General features: G+C 41.5%; 1 protein-coding gene across 11 annotated transcripts in view; it reads right to left on the bottom strand.

The window, feature by feature from the left end:
* The window catches only part of FAT3 (FAT atypical cadherin 3), a 408,107-nt gene that overhangs the window by 40,731 nt on the left and 342,511 nt on the right, over positions 1-24,865 (bottom strand). For all 11 annotated transcript variants that reach the window (XM_032099136.1, XM_032099146.1, XM_032099135.1 and 8 more), the window contains 6 exons: positions 13,772-14,161; positions 11,341-11,555; positions 10,443-10,580; positions 7,635-7,778; positions 6,885-7,082; positions 3,562-4,360 (listed from right to left, as the gene is read on the bottom strand). In XM_032099136.1, coding sequence (XP_031955027.1) covers positions 3,562-4,360; positions 6,885-7,082; positions 7,635-7,778; positions 10,443-10,580; positions 11,341-11,555; positions 13,772-14,161 — 1,884 coding nt within the window. The remainder of the gene's footprint in view (positions 1-3,561; positions 4,361-6,884; positions 7,083-7,634; positions 7,779-10,442; positions 10,581-11,340; positions 11,556-13,771; positions 14,162-24,865) is intronic.

The raw sequence follows: 24,865 nt of genomic DNA, 5'->3' as shown, positions 1-24,865 counted from the left end.
ACCCAAGACTCTTCTGGATACAGTGTGTGCTCTGTGGAGCTGAGGCCAAAAACCATCCCTGAAGAATAGGTCCTATATTAATAGCAGATCCTCACAGTCTATGATTTCCTTTTGTCAGAGCATCCACAAAATACTAGAACGGGCTTCATAAAGTTTGAATTATCTTGTTTCATGAGAAAGTGGTCCAAGACTGCTATTCTCTTGATTAAATAACATGGATGTGTCTGCACTTTCGCTGAACACTCCTGGGTCTATTAGAAAAATTCTTTCAAACTATTAGGCCAGAACCATATTAAACACTTGAAATGGAATTCATCTCCTCTAACTTTAGGGCATGATTCATCTGACTGATTTTAGACATCTAGGGAGAGATGTATCACATTATTAAAAAATACCTCATTCTTCCCACTATCTGCAAATAGGGCCTGGAGTGACCAGCACAGATGCAGATATATGCCCATATTTGTCAAGATTATTTCAATCCAGCCTTCTCCCATGAACATATTAATGTAACACCACTTTTTTAAGATTGTAATGCAGAACAACTCCACAGCAAAGTAGTCCCAACAAAACCTGCTGTGTCCCTGCACCTTTGTCTCAACACAAAAGAATTACTCTGCATCATGAAAAAAATATGGAATAGATTTTTGCCTCAGAAAAATGAGAATGCCATGAGAACTATTTTACAGGAATATACTTATTCCAGTCCTCCTACTTTTATTTCCCCCAGCACTGACAGATCTTTGCATACCCCGTGCCATGTGATGGGAGATGGGTAACCGCATAGCCCCTATGATCAGGCTGACACAAACCCCAGTTTGTGACAATATTTTTCATACAAACACAAACAGATGAACCAAAAATCTAAGGAGACAGTCTGTTATTGGAAAACTCTTTAGTTCAATTTTATTGATCTAAAAGCTGATTAATGCACGTGAACTTTTGAACTTATCCTTCCAGAGCTGAGCTGCTGAACCTCCGAAGTTCACCCACTGCCTACTTTACAGTCTCCCTGCATTTTCACATTAGATATCTCTGTTTGCTCACAAAGGTAATCTAGGTAAGTTATGCACAGCTGGCATGCATAAATTGTGCATATCTGTGACATCTGCCAGTGGGAAAAACACTCCAAGTATGATACATATTTCAAGAATGAGTGAATTAGTTCAAACTCAAGCTTTCTGGCCATAATTGAATCAGATCTCTGGAAACATACGCAATATTTTAATGGCTTTTTCATAATTCAAGCTATTAATATTTACTGGATGTGGAACTCTCTTAGCAACAAAGGAAGTATAATACTTTTATTACACTACTAATATCTAGCTAATGCTGTCTCATTAAACGAGCCTAAATAAATTTGTGCACTTTTTCCTGACTTGCCGCATTTGTGCATTCATTTACAAGAACTACTGATCTAAGAAGTATTTGCATTTTTCTAACTCTTTTACTCTAGTCTTTAGCTTTCATGAAAGCCAAACTACCCATACATTCTCTAATATACTCTCACCAGTCTATGTTGCCTTCTATGTGAGAAAACACACTGTGTTTACCTAAATACCAAGGTATCTTCTGTGGCTCCTTTAATTAAAAACAGTAGAAGATGATGAAGCATTAACCAACGAGGAGAAGATCCAAAGCATGAATTTTTGCTTCCCACCAAGGTGTCTTATTTCCGTGCAAATAACAGGCACCAAGGTGTTCACCTCTTTGGCAGCTATACCTAACTCCGCAGCTCTGGACAATTTTTTACTACAGGTTGGATGGCAGGCTGGCTGTGCTTAACCCCACCCCAAATCATGTGGATCCCCCTTGGGAAATCAGCACATAGTGGCTCTAACGGAAGCAGTGGGAATGCCTTCAGCTTTTCAGCAGGACCAGGACAAGCTGCCTGTTGCAAACATTCCCACACAGCAGTCTTCAAGGCCATGATAAATGGCCCAGAGGCTGGGGACCACAGCCGCTCTCAGAACCACACTGCCTTTCCAGCAGCCTGTCATCCATTTTGAAGATTGACTGGTACATGACAGAAAAATTTGGAAATCACTGTCCCAGCTGAATTTCTGTGCTTCCATTGCAAACTTGCTGTGCCAGGAGAGCTGCTGGGTCAGAACTGTACTGCATTGCAAAGTCTCCTTTTTTGGAGTTAAACTAAGGGATTATGAGGCACAGGGAATAATACATCATTATTGACTTTAATAGGTAGTGAAATGAAATGATAAACAGTGAAAATTTTGGCTGCCAAAAACCCAATTTCTGACTGTGAGGACTATCCCCATGGAGATGAAGATTTGTGATTTCTTGATACAAAAGTGAGACTAAGCTATAACTTAGAGAATATAAAGAAGTTTTGCAGACAGTATTCCTGCACTGACTCCTGGACCTGGCTGAAGGATATTGCAGCATTGTCTCTTTTAAACCTGTGAAAATCCTTTATTTCAGAGCCTTTCATGTGTAACAAAATGCTGACTTTTGTTATAATAGATATGTCTATTTGAAACTTATAGCACTATTACATAAAAAGTGGCCAGATAGTCTGCTCTTGAATGTACCTCAGATAGAGAACCATGGTATTTTTTACAGAATTGAGCTTCTATGGCATTATTATCCATGTGCTGCAGGAAAAAAAAAAGATTTCTGGTTAAGTTTTATGCAATTTATGCCTGTTTTCATCCCCATTGAGGTCAGTGGTAAAACATGAAGCCCTGCTGACTGCTGCAGAAACAAAGGTTGGTTATTGAGGGATATGGCTGCTGAATTCTTGTACTGCTCTGTGTGTGTGTGCATGTGTGCTTAAGATGAGGGAGACTTAGATGTACAGATTTTACAGTAGCTTTTTTCTCTGCTCTTATATGAAGTGGAATGAGGAGCAAATAGCCTGGCAAACAAAAGAAATAGAGCCAGTATTACAAATGCCTGAGGTCTTAAAATCCAAGTGCAGAATCATACAGAAGATTGGCTCTCTAGTCTATTTGTCGTATGTTCATGTGAAATCTCTGCCAAAATGTGGAGCAGCCTGAAACCCACCCTACCCCCTACAGTAGCATTAAAGGTCAGGAACAGCACTTGCTAATGTAATACTTCATTGGTTTCCATGGTTCTCTGCAACAACAGGACTGGAAAAGGCCTTTCCACCTGCTCGGCTTAGGTCAGAGGTGCTATTCCTTGGAGACTGCTGGTGCATTGCTGCAGACCAGGCAGCTCTGCTGTGGTCACAATCCAGTTTATTCCATCAACTGTTTGGGAAACTACATCCCTCTCTCTCCTCTTCCTTCCTCTCCCACTCCTCCCCCACCCCTGGAAGCTGGCTGATGGCTCTGATTACGGAGCCTCCAGGAAAGCAGTCTTTGTTGTAAAAGGCCAAAGTTCATAAACTTCCATTTACATCAGTAAACACGAACAATTCTTCCCGAGCCTGAGAAATCAATTCCCACAACGCATCAGCCAGTCATGCTTTAGTGGACTGAATTGAAATGCCCCTTCTAATCTGCATAAGAGGAATAAAATGGATCCTATCGCATAATGTGCCATGATGGGAGGGGAAGAGGGAGTAGTACTCACCATTGCACATGCAGCGCACATTCCTGTAGAAGCGGGGACACACAAAACTAATTCGTGCTGTGCTGTAAGTCATCAGGGAATGTGAATCAATAGACAGGCTTTGCTCACAGTGCTGCTCCTGACAATCCAGTCCAGAGCAATTCTTCTCCAGGATAGCAGAAATACGAATCACATTTTCCAAGTGTCTCCTCGCATTGGTAAGCTTCTGAATCAAATAGGCAGGCTTATAGAAACCACCGCTGTGCATCTGAACAGCAAACAGCATGTCAAGCTGGCTGCTGCCCGCCACCGGCTGAATGCTGATGATGTGGAGGCTGTCCTGCTTCTGGGAGAGCACCGCGTTGCGCAGGGTGCGCCGGAACCCGTGCATGTGCAGACCCACGAAGTCTTCTGGGGAAACGTTCTCAAAGCGGATGGTCACCGTGTTCTGCAGCATTTCTTGTAGCAGCTGCTCAACGTGGACCACAACATCGATGGGCACCTGGAACCGACCATCGCTGACAGAGACATTCAGGACGTACTTGCCGTTATCCAGCCCTCCAAGAGCAATGATCTTCCCGTCATGGCTGTTGACCTTGAACAAACTTTTCTGCTCTGATTTCAGCATGTATGTGAGGACATCGTACACATCCTGATCTGTGGCATGAATTTTCCCAATGACTCCCCCAGGAAAATCATCTTCCATGGTGACAATGAAAATCTCCAGTGGAATGGCAGTCGGTTTGTGAATGCTCTCTTCAATAACCCTCACCTGTATGTAGGTGTGGGAAACCTGCTGAGGCTTCCCAGAGTCCTTTGCCTAATGTAATTTAGAAAAAATAAAAAAATAAATCAAAAAAACCCCCACACATAGAAGGCAGCCTACAACCTTAACTTCTTGCTATGTATTCTCATAGCATCAGTAGTTCTGAAAAGAAATTCTCAAAAGAATTTCTCAAATGCATTTGCAAAATACATGTGTAAAGAAGTGTCTCAGCCATTTCTAGCGGTGGAACTTACAAGCTCTTTAGGGGAAGCACAGATCTCTAAGTGGATTGCAGAGAGAAATGTGTCAGTAGAATGTCTCATTACTCAAACTGAAATCTTCCCAGGATCCCACAGCTATCACTTGTCATCTTCACAACAGAGAATATACCAACAATGTGGTATATTCCGCACTGAACAGAGTTTGGGCTCACTTCTACCCTGGAAAAGAGCCTGAAATACCAGCTTTCTGCATTGCTTGGTGTGCTCCAAAGCACTCCAGACTGTTAGCTTGCGTGGATGTTAGGGAGTTCAGCGTTTTTCTACAGCATTTTGTACTTCCTTACCTGAAGCAATCAAGAAACATGCTTGACATAAATGAAATTTATCATCCTCCAAAAATGAAATAGGTGCTTGTGCTGTTACTAATGACAAAATACGAGAGCAGAACTGCACTTGGACAGATGACTGTATGACCCAGAGCAGCTATTATAGCATCATTTGCACTTTTTTCATAGAGAGCAAAAGAGCAAGTATGACAAAAAACCCAAGGCCATCTTGACAGAAAGGTGTGCAAACTTGAATCAGTGTCCTTTTCTACAATAAGAAAAATGTTTTATTGTAGCCCCTATTAAGATATACTGCTCCACACATTTATTTGCTCCAGAGAATAACAGAAGACTAAACTGCCACTGGGAAGAGATGTAGCACATGTTCAAAGATCTTTGTATTTGGACATGGGGTGCAAAATTTACAAGCTGAAGAAAAAAATGGCAAGATGACAACAGTAATATGGATATTACTAGGCATAGATTAGTAATTCTAAGACACTCTTAAATTCATTCATCTTCACTCCTAAAAGAGCTGGGTGGAATATTTAAAAAAATATATATTTTATATATTTTTATATATATATATGCAGACAGATACCCATGTACATGCCGAAGAGATTACGTCTCATTTCACTTTCTATTTTAACATTAATTCTTAATAAACCGAATACAGAGGTTATATAGCAGGATATAGTGGATAGTGGAAAGAGATACAGTGGAATTATAGTGAAAAAGAGAAAGGAGCACTCTGGCACATATGGATGGAAAGAAACTATTCTATGGTCTATATACAACAGGAAACTATAAAATATGTTTCCACTGCAGAAATCCCTGAAGAAAATAATACTGGGAGGAATCATGCCTCCACAATCCAACAGCGTCGTCTTCTGAGCATGTTGGTGCATCTCAGGCATGGTGGTCTGTCTAATATTTCATTGATATGAAATACGTGGATCTCTAAGCTAGAGGATGCTGCTAAAATTTAACTCTCATGCCCAGTTTTGGCTACACAAAAACTCTGGCTAGCAAATTACCCTGAAAGCAGGGTATTTTATGATTAAGGCATGGTAAGAAAGAAAAGGTGACGATTTTTTATTTTCCTACAGGGCTAAAAAAATAGGTTTCAAGGATATTAAATGGCAAACTTGTAAAACTTTTGATCTGAACTGTTAATTAGTATCAGACCTTGTATTTTTTGAGTCGTAACCAACAACTGCAACTAAGGATGCTGCTGCTGTGAATGGCATTAAATGTGCTTGTAAAGGAACAGATAGGCTGTGTTTAGAGATGTCAACCCCAGCAAAGCAAGTGGAGGAATTTGAGACATAGCTTATGGGACCATGACTCATTTCAGAGAAGAGGTTGATTCCCCAGACTTGCATATTTACTGAACCCTAATACATCTTCTCTGGCAGGCCTGAGAAATGTGGACAAATTACTTTTGGATTTACAGGTTTTGGCAATCAAAATTACCCTGGTTACAAAGCTTCTCAACAATTATTCTAAAGCTAAGTTTGAGCCAGACTTCTATTGCATGTCTTATTTTGACATTCTTTAAAAGCTAAGTTGACCTTGGAAATGCGATTTCATGAATTCTTGGAAGGCTTCCAAAAATTTATGATTAAATTTATGACTTAAAAGCAGAAATGATTTTCCTTCCTAGAACAGTATTTTTCAGTCACTTGTTCTGGGGTGTATTTATATGTATATAATGCATTTTTGCTCATTTTCCTTCCTTAGCTACAGAAAAAAAATGATGAAAATCTTAAACCATAACAGTTGCTGCTCAGAAAATTCATTTAATGCCAAGGAAACTGGAAAGGTGGCTGGCTACCTATTTATATTTATATGAAACCAGGTTTAAGAACATCAAAGAAAATATTCCGTATTGTGCATTTGCAAACTGGAATGTGTGGTATTTACTTGCAGAATCCAGTCCATCAAAACCAACCCATACAGGCAAAGTACAGGTTACCTACCACTAAGAGGTTTTTTTGTTTCAGTGTAGATGTAAAAATGAAGCCTTACCTGTACGCAGAGCACATACTCAGTTGAGACCATGTGCTTGAAGATGACTGCAGACCTCAAAACGCCGTGAGGGTCCAGTGTAAACTCCTCCTCTTCATTGCCAGTGAGGATGGTGAAGGTAAAAGGGGGGCCATTGTGAAAAGAGTCTTTGTCTGTCACTACCAGCTGCAAAATGCTTGTGCCCACTGGTTTATTTTCCTTTACACATATACACAGCGTATAAAGAAAAGGATTAAAATGATACATATTGCAATCAGAAAATACCACATTTTGCTATTGAGAATATTCAACTGAATGCTCTCTGCCCAAGCTGGCATTTCACAAGCTGTGGTTTTTTGACACCGCTTACGCCCCATGGACCAGCGGCAGAGATGAAGGTACCTGCCACACCTCCAGGGCCTGCTGAGCTCTGTCTGATACTCTGTCTGATTAGGACTGACTAAAAGTCAAGACTCACAGCCAGAGCAAGGTGTAAAGAAGTGTGAACTTATCCCAGAGCAGACATTTTGAGGTTAGAGTACCTGGTGCAGCAGGGATGAATGTTAAAACGCGTGACAGATGCTGTGGTTAAGGAGCCTCAGCAAACAGAAACTTACCAAAAGACTCAAGAAAGATTTGTTTATAGTTTCCTTTAGATAAGATCACTTGATACATGTTTTGCAGATAGATCATCAAGAGGTACTTAACTAAAACCAAATGCCCGTGCATTTTAAAAGTCAGAGAAGTTTTTGATGTGCAGGATAAACTTACTTGAATTACAGCTGTGTAGTTAGCTGGAGTAAACACAGGGCTGTTATCGTTCACATCAGAAATGTCCACATTGACCGTCACAGATGAAGACAAAGGAGGGGTGCCACTATCTCTTGCCTGGACAACTAATGAATAACCAGATATCTGCAAAAAGGTGAAAACACTAAATCATTATGAAGGCAGTCCTAAATTTTAACCCAGCTTCTTTACATTCAATGCACCCCCCTTCCATATTCTAAGGAAGGCTGTTTGGCCTCATTACTTTACGACCCTTAGTATATAACATTATCCTGTTTATCGTGATACTGCACCTCAACTTCTGTTTTATAAGGCTACAATAAACACAACAGCTTCATTGTATCAGAATAACTGTATCAGATAAAGCAGTCCTGAAACGAAGGGGCAGACAGAAAATAAATGACAGATAATATCTGAACTCAGCTATTAGTACTGTAAGCTTACATTTTCATCTCTCCTAGGTGTCAGCTGCGAAATGTGACCTGATTCTATTTATCTTGCAGTTGGTTTCCAAGACATTATATAAATTGCTTATTAGAGCCAGCGTCAGTTTGACACATACTTTTTCTAACACAGCGATGGAGAGCCAAGAAAAAGTTCACAGGCAGTTGGCTTAAACACACTTGAAAACATTTGGGAGTACGAGGGACAAAAGTCTCTGTAGCAACATAATATTATCCACCATTCTGCAGAAGATAAGTAGGCTTGAGTCTACTTGTTTGCAACAGACACAAACAACTCAGTGCAGTGCAGGCAGTTCAGCGCATCATCCATGGGCCCTCTACACACATATGTGCCCGTGTGTGAGGTGTGAGTATATGTGACAACTTGCAAAAGCTCTGTCTGTGCACAGTTTATGGATGACAGTTGGATTTTCCGAACTGCATCCTTATGTTGGCTTCCTTAGGTCTTAAAACTGCTTTTTACTGTATATTGCTCCTTGCTCCACAGGGAAAGCTGCTGACATGTCTGCCCCTGAATCCTCCCACAGGGGAGCAAGCGAAGGGCAAAACATGCCAGATACAACACTCTGCTGCACCCTCTCAGTGCAGGGCTGGAAAGGGGAAAAGCAAGGTCCTGCCGAGAGGAACAAGATATTGTTAAAGGGGCTTTTTTTGGAAGGGTGTGGGTGGGAATGAAATCCAAATACATTTGAAAAATAACACCTTTTTTGTGGTAGGGAGGAGCTCAGGTGGAGCACACAAAATAAGGGGGCTCGTCTGGGATGTGGGACCAATACAAAGCAAAAGAGAATATGTTTTTGGGGGGGTTGTATGGGGGAGATAGACTGTCATTTGGTGGGGTCATAGTGACACTGGAGGGAAGAGGAATCCTGAACTGTGGAAAGTCAAGAAACTTGAGGAAGAGAACTAATCTTTTCTTTTTAACTGTAATTTCCACTGCTAGCTGAAGACAAGACAGAGAGCTTTGTAGAATCTTTCCCATTTTTTTTTTTGGGTGTTTGCTTTCATTTCAATGAATCCCAGAAAGGCAGATGGCAAAAGTCATGGTCTCTATGTGATTATAGCTCTGGAAATAAGTTTCCTTAAACCACTGAAACCTGGGAGTCAGCACTGCCTTTGGGGATCTACAGCAGATGGGGCATCATAAACTTTCCCTGAAGGGGTCAGAAACACCTGTGTCTAGGAAATGTGCCAAGGAAGCAAAAAAAAAAAAGACAATATCGCAGCGTATTTTAATGGAGGGAAACTTTGGAAAATGCAGACCTAACACAGCTGGCATTACACTTGCACATGCTTGTGAGGGTGTGTGTGTCTGAATGCAGCCGTACCTGAGTGCACTTCAGAAACCAAGGAAAAGTCGTATTAAGAAACTCAGCCTGTACTTTTATTGCAGCCAATTTGTAACATGTACAGCCATTGTTACTCCCCTGTTCTAGACAGTCTGTGGTGAAGTCATTCTACTACCAAACACAAACAATTTAATCCTGCCTATGTGATAATACAGAAGGGTTTTTTTCCCAATGTTTTAAGAAGCAGGTCTGCTTCCATTAAAGAGCTTCTCCAGCTGAGCCCATATTCTGAAGGCAGCAGTCTGCTTCCCCAGTTTTGTGGGTGCATTGCTGGGAGGCAGGAGGCAGGGATTTCCTTATGTGTAGCCATGGATTTCTGAAGCCGTGTAGCACTCTCCTGCCCTGCTAGTAGCACAGGCAACTGCATTTGTTTGTTTTTTTTTCCCAAAAGCTGCTAATTGCTAGCTATAGAAAAATGGTGATAAATAATCCTGAATGAATAATGGAGTGAGCAAACAAAGCAGCAGAATCTGTTTAATGAAGCACTCTTTCACTTTTGGTACAGCCTGGCTACTTCATAACATCCCCTCCCCAGTGACATGTTTTGCAGAGTGCTAATTAATGGCTGAGGCCTCAGCTCGGTGCTCAGTGCCACAATCTGGAGGATTTTGTAAGCACTCTGTTGCACACACAGCTGCACGTGTGTGCTCGCACGCACAGGGGAGAGCAGGCAGCTCATTAACACAGCAGCAGCTCCCGTCGGCACCATGGGAGAAATCCAGTGCTGCTTCTCTCCTCTGATCTGACCCCAGCTGCTGTGTGGGTGCAGGGTGGGAGTAGCAGCAGAGCAGTTGGCTTGTAGATAGGATTGGGAACAGGGCTAGCATGGAAAGAAGTGGGGAAACATTTGAAAAACCTGTTGGAGAATCTTAGGCTGTAGAGTATAAAAGAAACTTCTTCAACACGAGCTAGCAGCAGAGTGGAGACTGATGCGCATCTGTAACTCATTGCAAGTTAAGAAGTCCCACATGTCTTACCCTTTCTCTATCCAATTTCTTCTTAACCTTCACGAGTCCCAAAACAGGATCAACCGAAAATTCATTGTCTTGATCCCCATTCACTATGGAAAAATGAATCTGGCCATTGGGAGGACTGTCCAGATCTTCTGCTATCAACTTTTTTTGAGAGAAGAATAAAAAATTAGCAAAACAAATATTAAGTGATCTGTATGATACATTAATTGCTCAACACTCCAAAAAGTAAATTTCATTTTCCATCAGACCAGTTACACCTGAACTGCACACCTCTACAGCATCAATCCAATAGGGTTTTGTCAGGAGGCTTCGCTTGGGCCTTTTCAAAATTCTAGTCTGAAAACATACAGAATATTTTAATATTCCATCACTTTCTCTCTGGATCCTCAAGTTGCAAGATGAGAAGACTGTGAGGTTTGGGGATGGCACACTGCATGCCAGACTATACAAATACTATGTATTTGGAGCTCTGAGCAACCTGGTGCAGTGAAAGGTGTCCCTGCCCACAGCAGGGGGGTTGGAACTAGATGATCTTTAAGATCTCATCCAACCCTATGACTCTCTGACTATTTCACTGAAAAGTTGAATTCTGCCTTTCTATTAAAACCTGTTTTTTTCTAGCTGACTCATGAAATGCAACACCTTAAATAGGCCATCGCTCTTTGACAGCATAACAGGGTGTAGCGGGTTCAGTTTGTAAAAAGAAATAGTCAGTACCACTACTACTTTCTTTTGGGGAGAAACTGACAGCAGCTTGGAGAGAAGTAGCAGACACAGAGTATTGGCTAGAAAATGGTTTGGGGGATTCAAGACATAGAAATGATCATTATTAGCCAGTGCTGCATTTTGTCAGGGGCAGAGGGCTTCATCGCACCTAAATGCCACCCAGGGCCCCACTCACCATGACCACGGAGTCCCCGATGGCTGCATCCTCGCTGATGACGGCGCTGTAGACAGCCTGGCTGAACGTGGGCGCATTGTCGTTGACGTCCGTCACGTTCACGTTCACCGTTGTAACCGCGCTCAGGGCTGGAGTGCCTCCATCCTTTGCTTCCACTACTAAGTAGAAGTCCTTGCACGATTCGAAATCCAAAGTTTCAAAAATGGAAATCACTCCTTTGAAGCAAAGGAGGGAATGTCAACAGCCAGCAAAAACCAAATCATGCCGCGGAGTAAGGGATTTGACTGTAGTAAACAGTACAGCATGCTATTTATCACCATGGCACACATAACAACACTAACTGCAAGACTGCCCAATCCAATAAAAATGTTTATTTGGGTTTCTACTGCTGTCGTTTGATTAAAGAATGATGCCAATTGCACTCTGCAGAAAGGACCTTTACAAGGCATGAAGCAATGAATGGTTCCTCATGAAAATAGCTTCCATTATATGAGTATCATAGATGAAGAAGTGGGAGCCATATCCACCAATTTACCATTTCATTCACAGAGCCTGTGGGAGAACTGGATGCTGACTCTGGAAATCAGCCCTGACAAGTCAACAGAAATTCACTCCCACACAATTAACTTCTCATGAATTAAATACAAATGAATGGGATATGAATACCTTTGAGAAATCAGTTGTCTATCATTTAAGTGATTAAACAGAGACCTCCCCACTCAACTAGGTTTATAAATTTTGTGTTACTTCACCACACAACCAAAATTAAAATCTCTGTAACTTGATTGACTCCATGTACCCAGACTCCCTCTAGGATAGAAATGATCTGATTTCTAGTGTTCTTATAAACCTCCAACAATCAGTTTCCTAACCTTCTTAGGAAATGTATTTCAGGACTTTATAATCATGACAGGTAGGAATTCCTTCCTATCATTTAAGCAAAATAATTAAAACGTAATTTAAGTCCATTCGCAACTTCTTTTCTTATGACTGGGCAGGGAGTACAGTTTATTCCCCTCTTCTTCACAGCTACTGTCTACAGGCAGGAACACTAACAGCATGTCCTCTCTTTTCTAGCTTAAACAGCCTTAATTCCTTCAGTCTTTCCTCGTAAGTCACATTTTACAGACCTCAAGTCATTCATTCCTCTTAATCTTGTTTGGGCTCTTTCCAAAGGAATTCTACCTTTCAGCATGACTTGCCAAAAGCAGGAGCCCTGAAGAGAAGCTTCCAAGTGGCTAGCAGAAGAGTTCCCACTGATAAATGGTGTGAAAGACATTATTTTTCAAGCTCTGATCAGGCATGCTACATCTCCACTCTGCTGTCTAGAAACTGAGCTCCTGCCTCTAAACTGATAATAATGGAGCTGTCACACATTAGTGAATAATATATAGTTTTAGTTTTGTTTTTTTTTTTTCCCTGTGCGATTAAGCTTCATTATGGGTTTTTATTGATTTATTTCCTTGGCTTCATTGTCAAATGTGAAGTTAAGTATCACTGCCTAGGCGTATTTATGTTTAAATTTTGCTAGCACTAATCAACATGATGAAGATGACAGACAACACACAGTTATGTTAAGTCCCTCACATGAGAGGCAGCAGTCCCTGCAGAGTGGAGAGCCATTTTTGCACACAATTATAAAAATGACACAATGCATAATTTTGAGATTTTTCGTGTTACTGAGCTGCACTCGAACAAGTGTTTCAAAATCAAGACTGCTTTGCTCTCAGACTCCGGTGGCAGATTTGTACTGGGCATCCTGAATGCTATGAGAATAAGGGAATCCACTACAGGAAGCAGAGAAGAATGCTTACTGTTGATGGAATAAAAACTCAGTGAGGATAAAAAATATATTCCACTAAGGTAATTCAGAGAAAATGAGACATTTACACCAAATATGACAGCTTTGCTTGGTATTTCTTAAAGAGAAGCAGTGGTGTATTTCTAAAATTTGTGATGTATAACCAAAAAGACCTCAGCCCAGGCCATGGCTGAAGTCAAAAAGACAAATCAGAGCAACCTAAGTCAAGGAAGCTGCATAAATGGCAATCACGTGTTAGGACTGAATTGGTCCTAACAGGTCGTGGTAGCACTGTTTGATGCTTTCTAAGGGGCAGACAGTTGAGGCTGTACTGAGCTGCTAAGCAAATAAACATTGCAAGTGTTCAGAAGTGTTTTGCACAGTTTGGCTAATAGGTTGTCACACCTATATTGGCTTCAACAGACTTACTTGAGCTGGGGCAGCCGAGTGTGACCGTAATTGACATCACTCTCCAACCTAAAATTTCTTTTTAACCTGGTAGTTAACTACACAATGACAAACTGTGAGTCTCTGGCCTTGGGAACCTTTTGGTCCAAGAGCCTTCCCCAAAGCATGCATGTTTTTCTGATGCTTTCATTTAGCATTGCAAGTAATAGCCACTTTACAAACCTGTTTTTGAGTTAATCCTGAACTTCCCTTTCTCATTCCCTGACCTGATGAGATAGGCAATCTCAGCATTTGTACCAATGTCTTGGCTTGTAGCAAAAACAGAGAGGACCTCGGTGCCAGGTGAGGTGTCTTCAGGTACTGTCACAAGATAATCTCTTCTTTCAAACACAGGGGGGTTGTCATTAATGTCTAGCACTGTAATGGTAACAGTGGCAAACGAGGATAAGGTCAGCACAATGCTTTGATCTGAAGCCTTTACAGTGATGTTATAGGAAGACTGAAGCTCTCTATCAAGTGGATGCTCCAAAATAATGATTCCTGATGACCGGTCAACTGAGAAGTAACCATCTGCAGAGTCTGACAAGGAATAGGTGACTTTCCTGTTCACGCCTGAAAAAGAAGCAAATGGGAAAATGATAACGTGAAATAAAAGAAAAATCTCTTCCCATCTAATGGAAACCCTAAGCAAAATCTGCTATCACACTGAGTATTTCCAGTGGGGGTGGAGGTAGGAGTGCCTGTGGTACAATATTGCTGAAAGTTTGGGAGATCAGGACATGCTCTTCTCACATGACAAATCCCTATGGATAAGTTCCTTCCCTCATCATGATAATTTTTAAAAAAGATTTCTTTGCAGAACTGCTGTGTATTGAAACTCGAAAGCAGAATCCAGATATGGTCCTTGCCCAGAACAGCTTATAATTGAATTAGATGAGACAGGCAGAATGCTGAAATTGGAAATGCCTCAGAGCGCATCTTGAAGGAATAGAAATGTACATAAGGGGAAAATAAACCCACAGAAATACATCAGGTGGCACAGAATGTACTTGCTACCTGTGCTGCCATGATTCCACTGCTGAACAGAAAAATATTATCATAAAATGATACCTGTTAAACAAAAGCTGCATCAAAAAACTCCTGCCAGAATACAAACATTTTAAAAAGGAAAGTCCCTCAGTCTCCCAAACTGAGAGCAAAAATTGAGTTGTACAAAGATATCCCATGTTTTTAAAATCCTGCCCATCTTTCCCAATATAAAGCACTTATCCACCCGACTGCTGAATATGCAGATCCATGCTAAGGTCGTTGTCAGTAATAAGGCCTGAGGGGATGGTACTGACTTGGTTTCTGCACTACTGTGGGGTAGCCATTTCAAATCTAATTAAAAGTGAACACAGATATAAGCTAATTCAACTCCCTTGATGCGAGTTGATTTTGTGATTTTGTCCTGGGTGCTTCAGTAAGAGATTATAACTAAAACACAAAGATCCACTAAAATGGAGAGTCTCTGTTTTTAACATCTCTCACTTGAGCTTTTGCTGTTGTTTTTGTTGGAGAACAGACTTTACAAGCCTGACATTAATCATATGAACAAGAGCTACCAATCCCTCCTAGGCATATTTTGTTAATTTAAAATTTGTGACAGTATTATTCTGCTTTCCAGCAGCAAAGCATTGTAGAAATGTCTGATCAAAAGCAGCACAAATCACACTTGTTTTCTGCTTGATGTAGCAGGAGTTGAGCATCCACACAAGGGGGAGCTGGGAGACTCTTTGTTCAATCACACACACATAAAAGCTAGAGCAATTACAAAGTCCCAGTCCCTGCTTGAAGGGCGTTAGGAATTACTTTTTGGCTCTTCAGAGAATAAAGTTTTTATGCAGTGCTTGAGATACCAGAGTGTATTTAAAAGGTTCAAATGTCTTTAAAATACGGAACAAATTAAATGGCAATATTGCAGTGAACCAGGCTGTTAGGTTTCTTGTGTTACTTTGTTTTGGTTTTTTAATCACAGCAGAGCCTCTCTATCCACTATGGTATCACAAATGTGAAAAATACAAAGTCAAAGAAGTTCAGCAAAACAGCAAGGCAGTCAAGGAGGTGACTCTTGTCTTACAGAGGAGGAACTGAGCTCCGCCCATGAACTTGCTGGAGATTCCTTCATGCTGAAACACATAGGCTCTGAATACCCTACAGCTGCTGCACAGCACATTTACCCTTTCCCTTAGTCTCTTGATACACACATCCAAACACTCTGTCAGCTGACAGTTAACTCAACTGACAAACATGAAAAAGGAGTAAAGCCCTCTAGAAAGTGGAAGATTTTCAGGGTCTGAATGGTTGGAGGTGTCTACATTTCCAGCTGGGGAGGCTCTCCTTCAGCTAGACATCCTCCATGAACTTCCACTTACAAAAAAAGGACACACCCGACTATAACAATTAATGAGTTAGTAATTACAGATGATCCTCAGGGATGCTGGAAAATGGGATTTTTTTCCCCCCGATTCAGAGCATGCAGTTGAACACCCAACTTACACAAGTTTTAACTGTAAAACTACTTAGTATTCTGCACCAGCCACTCTTGGTGCCTGCCAGTTTCTAAGCAGTATTAAACACTTCCCTGAGGCAGGGGCCTTAACACACACCTTCTACACATCTGTGACTGCAGGAGAGCTTTAGCCCGGTTTGCACTTTTCTCTGGCACAAACTCCCCATTTGATACTCACTACAGCACACCTGGGCACAACACAGAAGATTCAGATACCACAGTCTTTAAGGGCACAAATGGCTAGAAAGGAGATGGCCAACCCAAGACTTGTGCCTTGAAACACCACCAAACTTCAGCAAGGGTATCTTGCAATGGGGAATGGGGAGAGAGAATTTGGTGCATGTGACACCATGGACGGTGAGTTTATGCACAGGATGTGATAACTCCAGTAAATGCAACCTGACATATAATCCAGCCCCTCTTCTTGTATTCTACTTCCTAAAAGGGATGTCCATGAATTAACAAAATATTAATAATGTTTTTGCAAGTTACTTCTAGTGATCCTACAATGGAGAAAAATCAGATATAGATTATGGTGTTCTGGTTGCTCACTCTAATATATGAGATTCTAAGGCAGAAACAGAGAAAGTAAAATCTTGACAGTAACTGCTCTTATTTTTGCTTCCTGGAAAATGAGAGAGGAATACAGAAGTTCCAGAGATGTATGTTATCTTGTACCAGTCTGGTATGATGAAGAGAACAATCTTATTTTTCCCACGGGATGTGAAAGAAAAGCTCTTACAGGTGAAAGCGCCATTTTAGGCAAGGAGAGACAGATGATCACGTCAGAAGATCTGAGCTGGGATACAGGTACCAACCTTTGGTGGCTTTTGGCCCAAATGCTGAAAGGAGAAAAAAAGAAGGAGAAATACAGAGGGAGATCTTAGCCCCATGCTGACCCTCTCACAGAGCGTTTTGAGGGGTGGAATTAAATACTTGCTTCTTAGGGGTAAAATCACTGAAAAACTGTGGCAGAAACAGTACTTTGAAGAAAGTGTTGCGTTACATCAATAGCTGTTTCCACTCAACTTTTCCACTCAGTTACTTCTCAAGGCTGGAAGAGAAATGGGCATGAGGCAAAGGGGAAGTAGGAAGCTATTTCTACTGAAATTCAAAATTCTTAAGTCCAGAGGCTACCCTCTCCTGACACACCAGCGGGTGTCAGTGGCATCTCTGCCACAGAGGTGATGGTAAATTCTGCTGTGACTATAGAAGAGATGCCTTCTGTGGAAACAACTGCTTCAATGCCATGGTTCTTGCACTGGTAAAGACAGCAATCCTCCCACACTGCTTGCCTACAGCTGTTGGGGGATTAATGTTTGCAAACTGTGTTGTGTCAACTCACTTACTCAAACTTCTCAGATTTCTAAGGTGCCAATCACGAACATGAGATATTTGAAGACAGAAAGCCTTTGCAGGAATCACTATTACAATACGAGGATTGCAGTACATTTTTTTTTAATAAATGAATAAGGTAGCAAATTTTCTATTTAGACTTGTATTAGCATATGATAGAATATTGCCCTTTGCCAAATCTCTGGTGTGAAGAGCTTGTGAAACATACACCCGCCTAGTACCTCAAATGCCATTCTTCAAATAGGCTTTTATTCTTGGTTTCTTCAGTACTAAAACAAAGGAGCACGCACTGAATGTCACATCATGACAGCTCCTATGTCATTACTACTTTAAATAGCATCAGGAATATATAATAACTTCGCTTCATAATTCAAAAATATCAATACCCTTCTTGTATAAAGCACAGAATCACAGAATCATTCAGGTTGGAAAGGACCTTTGAGATCATCGATTAGCCAGCCCAGCGCTGTCAAGATCACCACTAAACCACATCCCTGACTGTCACATCTGCACGTTTTAAATACTTTGCAAGACTGTAACTCAACCACTTCCTTGGGCAGCCTGTTCCAGTGCTTGACAATGCTTTCAGAGAAGAAATTTTTCCTGCTCTCCAGTCTAAACCTCCCATGGCTTAACTTGCTGCCATTCCTACTGTCCTATTGCTTGTTACTTTGGAAAAGAGGTTTCCTACTTCACTACAACCTTCCTTTAAGCTGCTGTAGAGAGAGAGAGAAGGTCCCCCCTGAGCCTCCCTTTCTCCAGAATAAACACCCCCAGCTCCCTCAGCTGCTCCTCACAGGACTTGTGCTCCAGCCCCTTCCCCAGCTCCGTTGCCCTTCTCTGGACACGCTCCAGTCCCTCGATGTCTTTCCTGTAGTGAGGGGCCCAGAACTGAACACAGGATTTGAGGTCCAACTCAACTGAAAATTGTGGAGTTATAACACATTTTGATCCAGACTGACACCAATTAAAAGGCTGAGCATTAACACAACAGACATAATCCCCAAATGACAGTAAGTTTCTGCAGTGGGCAATACCTTTATGCATCACACATAAAGTAAAAGTTACACATATTAAAGGCCACATATAGTGTTTCTCCTTCCTGTTTTAATCTGCCACCCTGAACTCATTATTTAATGTGTTTCTCCAAGTACAGCTAGACCACTCATTTTTGTTTATGTCTGAAAAATTATGATTAACTTTGTCATCTGCTCATTTTCATCTTGAAAACCTATGCAAAGAAAAGTAATAGCAAGTATTAAAAATAAACAAACAAGACGTAGACCAGAAAGCAAGCTGTAAAAAATTTATTTTTCATTTTAGCAGTATTTGCAAACATAGAAAGCAAGCTATCTGATTATTGTGCTTCCTCTTGCCTCTTTTATGGTGTGATGATTAACACTGGTGTGTACCTATGACCTTTCCTGACTACCCAAATGTTAACCACAAGGCCAATTACTAGAAGATAAAAGTCCACAACTTTGTTAACAGCAAACAACACAAAAGATGAATTCTAAACCAGATTTTATAGTACTCTACTCCATCATTTTGAGATGAAAGAGAAATCCTGCCTGAAGTACCTTGTTGAACTGTAGAAGAATATATAGCCCCATAGGGAAGATATTTCAAGTGATTTTTACAACTTAAGCAGACAACCTGGCTGAGTTCAATCCATAACACCGCTACCAAGAGAGGCTTTCACTGGTTTTCCCTTTTCTGAGGGGAAAAAAGTAGCCTTAATACCAAAGGCCTTTATTCACACCACTGCTCCAATGGAGTCAGGGTACTATGGGATGAGGGCAGGGCAGAGGTGAAGATAATCAACCCCTTACTGAAGGGAAATACTGGACAGAAAGGGGAGGCATAAACTGTTAGCAGTGTGATACCATCCGTGGGTGTCTCAAACCCTGCTTTTCATTTCAGCTGGGTCAGGTGTTCTTTTTTAGTGGGAGGTAGGGACTTGGATGGTTGGCTCACCCTCTGTCTCTTTCCTATCAGACATTTACATTTCCCTGGGTACTGGCCTACATCACTTGACATGTATACTTGTTTTCTTCAGTGCTCCCAAGTCAATTTTCCTGAAGTCGGGATTTTGGCTATACCTGATTTAGGGTTACACATTGCAGCTGGCAACATAGAGAAACATAACCAGAAGCAGTGGAATGCATGTGTAGAGACAGATAAAAACCATATATACATATATAAAAGCATGACTAGAACCATCAAGGCTGAAAAAGACCTCTAAGATCATTGAGCCCAACTGTTGACCCAGCTCGAAACCGTGTCCTCAAGCAGCGCATCCACGCACATTTCGAACATTTCTAGGGGTAATAATTCCACCCTGGATAGCCTATTCTAAAGTCTGTGAAGAAATTTTTCCTAATATCCTATGTAAACCTTTCCTGGCAAAACTTAAGGCCATTTCTTCTTGTCCTTTCACTTGCTGCCTGGGAGATGAGACCAACCCTACCTCACTACAAGCTCCTTTCAGGTAGCTGTTAAGAGCAGGAAGGTCCCCTCTCAGTCTCCTTTTCTCCAGGCTAAAGAACTCCAGCTCCCCCAGCCACTCCTCATCAGACTTGTGCTCAAATAGTTTGTATTATATATGTATACATATACACCATATTTATATAAACAGTTGTGCTCAAATTTGCCTCTGTGTGTATATATATATATATACATAAACATGCACACATACATATGTATGTTTCAGTGATCCAGTTTAAATACAGAGTTTATTCAGTCAACATAATCCAAGAGGTACAGTTTTTCATCTAGTTCTTTGCCTCTATGTTGTTACCAATGTCCTGGAAATCTCAAAAATTAAAGAAACTACTAGAAATGAGAGACTGTAAAGACAGCTGGAATCTTGAGAGGTCATCTAATTTATCCCTGCACAAAGACAAGATGGATGCAATTTATCCCCAAACACAGGCCTATCCTTTGATCAGGAACTTGCATAACCTCCCTGGATAACACACCTCAGTGCCTCTCTTTTCTTACAACTAAAAATCTTGTTCGGACTTTTTGCCGAGATTGAATAAAATTAATAAAAGACAAGGGGAAAAAAGAAAGAACAAGGGTCAACTTCCTTCCTCAGAGCTACTTACCTGACAGCTAAAGACTGTTATACTTTATCATCTCAACTCTTTTTTCCCTGGCAGGCCCTCTCAACTGTTTCGGTATTTCCTGACTTTTCTTCCACACTTGTGATCTTTTTTGTCAATCTTGTACATCTTCCTGGAAGATGTAGCCCACATCTTCTTGGAAGTGCTGTACCCAAAACAGCACAGCCTTTCAGGGCAGGATTTGCCAACACCAAATAAACAGAAAGAACTACTTCTATTTTCCAGCATTACTCTGGTTTACCCAACTCATTTGTATTTGCCTTTCTACACTATTAGGAAAGTATAAATACCTTCAGCCCATGGGTCACAGTGATACAACTGCATCTCTGCAGTTCTGCTGCCCAGTCAGTCAGTACCCAAACACCACCAGTGCACTTGGTTTTCTTGCCTAAACACAGGATGTCATTTATCTTGATGACATGCACTGCGTTTTTCCATACTCCTTATCCAACTGTTAAACACCACAACTGCAGCTTCGACACTATCCAGGGAAACTTGCAGCACCACTCTGCTTTCTGACATTTAGCAATACAGTCCTTACGCCTACTTATGTGTTCAGGAATCAAAATAGGAGCCATGCTGCACCCAGCAGCTTTTGTAACTTACCCCTCCAGTGTAATTGTTATTACAAACTCCCCTGATAACAGTTTGGTGCAGACCATGTTTCCCTGGCTTGCACATAAAAATATTGTGCAGTACAATGTCCAATAAACTCACTAAACCTAAGCCATTAACACCCATAGTATTTATTTCTATATGGCCTCCTCACATGTTGCAGAAGGAAATGAGATTGGTTTGATGGCTGCCGGTTGCTGAGCACAAACTAGCTTTTAGTCATCTTGATACACACATCTCATTATTTTAATGCAAGGAGGGTGACTGCATTCCCCTGACTACCTACCAGAAGCTTTAAAAATCTGGCCCTCTGAGGGATTCAACAGGGTCATGCTGAATGTTTTGATAGAGGTTTTCTATCAAAATCCCCAGGTTTATTTACCTCCTAACTGTCTAAACTGCAAAGAGCCTATTATTTTTTTACACAACAAACACCTTTCCAGAGAGAAGGAGTACAAGGGTACATCATCATGGACTATTACTATTCATTGAATAAGCTCTGAGGAACAGAGCCCAGAAGCAAGTCACTCACTAGGCTATAGAGCAATGCTCACTCATGCCTTTTGTGTGGGTTTCTTTTTTTTTTCTTTGTTTGTTTTGTTTTGTTTTTTGGTTGATTGATTGGTTGGTTTTTTCTTCCCTGGCTGATTCCTGAATTCTTTCTGAAAACAGCTTCAGTGACAGTGGAAAGGCTTCCCTACTTCACCTACACCCCTTACTTCATGCAATGAGGTTTTGGATTGCTAGAGTAAAAGGGATTAATAATTCATATCTCCTTCATATCCTGCATTAGAGCCCTAACCCTGGTACTATTTTAAAAGTCTGTGAGGCAACGATGTGGGTGAAGATATAGGAAGCACCATGTATATTTTAAAGAGACTGAGTCATCCTCTGTAAAGGATCTTGTAATATTTATCTTACAAAAACTCAGACAATAGTCAAAAATGCCATCTAGCTGGCCTCACTGCCGAAGTTAACTACCTATTGGCTGCTGAGTTTTAGTAAATCTTCTCTCCTATTATCTCTGTTATTCTAATTCATATTTTGATCCCTGCTTTCGTCTTTTTCAGATCCTGAATGCCCCAGAAGTTTTAGATCCCATTTAAGGGATATGCCCAACATTAACAAACACGCAAAGCAAAGGTTTGCTGTGTACTGCGTTTGCCAGAAAATGCCAAAATCAGTATCTGCTTTAGCATTTCTATTATTTTGTTACTCACCATTACACATCATTCAGAGAGCTGCTCTCCAATCAAGCTATGACTGTCTTGCACTTCTCTCTGACGTTTTTGCAACCTCACCCAGCAACACTTTACATTTCCCCAAGCCCAGCTGTGAGGCAGCTGTGACTGCAACAGGCTCAGTTGCCCTAATTCCTTCAAGACCAAAGCCCACCATTGATAAGGCTGAAGTCTGTACTCTAGTTCCATGCATGTATTCTTGAAAGTGGTGACCCACTGAATAGCCTGAGTGATTTTTTTCTGTGCTGGGCTCACCAGCATCTTGATGCCACTTTCTAAAAACCAGTGATAAACCTCAGAGAACTATCGATATTCCCTGGTTGCTATTTCTGATAGATAGTTCATTTTTATTGCTTTAGTTGTTTCTCCTTTTTTTCTCATTGACACCAAGAGAGGACAGGAAGAAAAAGAAGATAAAATATGCTTGCTTCCCCATCCTCTTGGAGGTAGGTGCACTCTAAGCTGGACTGGCTGAAACCTGAAGGAGAAGTCATATTATCATTCTTCCCTAGAAAAGACATTTCTTATTTCCTGTGCACTTGACTTGTGAGCACACATGGTAGGGGCTCGGGCTTTTTTGGACAAAGCAAATATTTATTGAAACATCAAAATCAGTGAGGTCAAACCTTGCAGGAAAAATATCAGTTTTGTTACAGATTTCTTTGAAATCCAAGATAAAATTTTCCATCAGAAGCTGAAAGAAAATGTCACTCCTGTCACCCCAGTTTGCCAGTTTCCCCATCTATTCTTGGTGGAGAAGTTTGGGTTTCAGAAGCAGAAGTCTCCTCCTAAGAGGGTCAAACAACTTCCCCCAGAAGGGCTGAGTCTCTTCTGCTGAGGCTTTTCCACCTTTTGCGAAAAGGTGAATAATTAGCTCCCCGCACCAAGAATCAGACTGATTAGAGACTTGATTGATTTAAACTCTCCAGATTAAACACAAATACACTAATCAGGCGACAACAGTGTTGTTATCAGGGGGCCGGGGGTGGGCAACCCGGTGTGCCACGACCTTCCTAGAGAGAGCGTCCTGCAAAGAACAACTCTTCCAGGGCTGCTGACCGGCTTCCCTGGGCAACAAGTGATTTCAGGAAGTCTAGCGATTTCTCAGCTACAAGTGATTCCAGCTCCTGTGATTCAGCCCTTTGTGACATCACCCAAGGCAAACTTGGGGACAGAGAGACAGGAGCCTCGCATAGCAGTTCCACAGAGGTAGCTTTTATTGTCCAGCAGCCCCTGTGAAGGGAAGGCCAGGGACAAAGGCTCCCTACTGAAGGGCAGAAACAGGGGGCTTTTATGGGAAAGGCAGGGGGTAGGGTAGAAACCAATTAACCAACCGGTACAGGCTATTGCCATATAGAAACAAGGCATGCTGGGAGTGGTTCACTTTGTCACCATGACCCAGAGGAAGGTTGCTTATCTCTAGGGAAGGTCGTCTTGCCCTGAGGCCTCTCTCCTCCAAGGGAGTGCAGAGGGCTCTTGTGCCAAGGGCTCACAGCCCTCCACGCAACAGAGTCCTTCTCATAAACCCTGGTCCAAATAATATTTAACTCTATACAACTGCTTAAAGAACACAATCAAACTCAACCACAACTAACCCATATAACCTGGCTGTATAAACATATCTCTGGGAGGGTCTCAGATCCTACCCTGGCTTCCTGAATTAGGTTTTCAACACCCATTTTTTCTCCCACATCCACCTAAGTACCAAAGCTTCAAATGCTAAGAACAAAGAACAGAAATCCAGGCTCACCATTCAAATCTACTGACCCCCAAACTACCTGCATGTTTCTTTCAGAATTGGTGAATAAACCTTAGACCATTCTGCTCACAAGGCTACAAGCCCCGCAGAAGCTGGGACACATTTAAAACTCCGGGCAACCTACACACAAAAGCAAGAAAACGCTTTGAATAAAGTAGCACACTGCTTATTGTTTTTCTAGGTTGCATTACTCAGTGCTATTAAATCTGCTGTAAGATATGGGAGGGTATTTCCCCAAACTACACTTTCTTTTAACGTACAACAGATCATGGTGAGGATGTTACACTGTTTTCTGTATTCACAATGCAGGTCTCTGGTTATTCCCAGAGGACCTCCAGGATGCTCACGCTGCACAGCACTCAATCCTTGGAGAACAGCATTCTCTATCCTTGGAGGTAGCCAAAAGTCATCTGGACTGAGTCCTAGATAATCTGCTGTAGGTGTCCTGCTTGAGTGGGGTGGTTGGACAAGATGCCTGCTATTCAAGGAAGAAGCAGATCAGTCTCATCAGTGACTCTGAGAAGCTCCTAGATTTGCCCTCCCAAACCAAAACATGGATACCAGATGGCTCTAGCAGAATGCACGTTACCACAGCTCCTGTGTGATGCATGGGCATGGGCCCTGGGCTGGGGAAGGGCTTTGGGGGTGAGGGGCAGCTGAACACAG

The sequence above is a fragment of the Corvus moneduloides genome, chromosome 2 (genome assembly GCF_009650955.1).
Source record: "Corvus moneduloides isolate bCorMon1 chromosome 2, bCorMon1.pri, whole genome shotgun sequence".
NCBI classification, from domain to species: domain Eukaryota; kingdom Metazoa; phylum Chordata; class Aves; order Passeriformes; family Corvidae; genus Corvus; species Corvus moneduloides.
The sequence above is the reverse complement of the archived record's forward strand: the minus strand, read 5'-3'. Positions and strand labels throughout refer to the sequence as shown.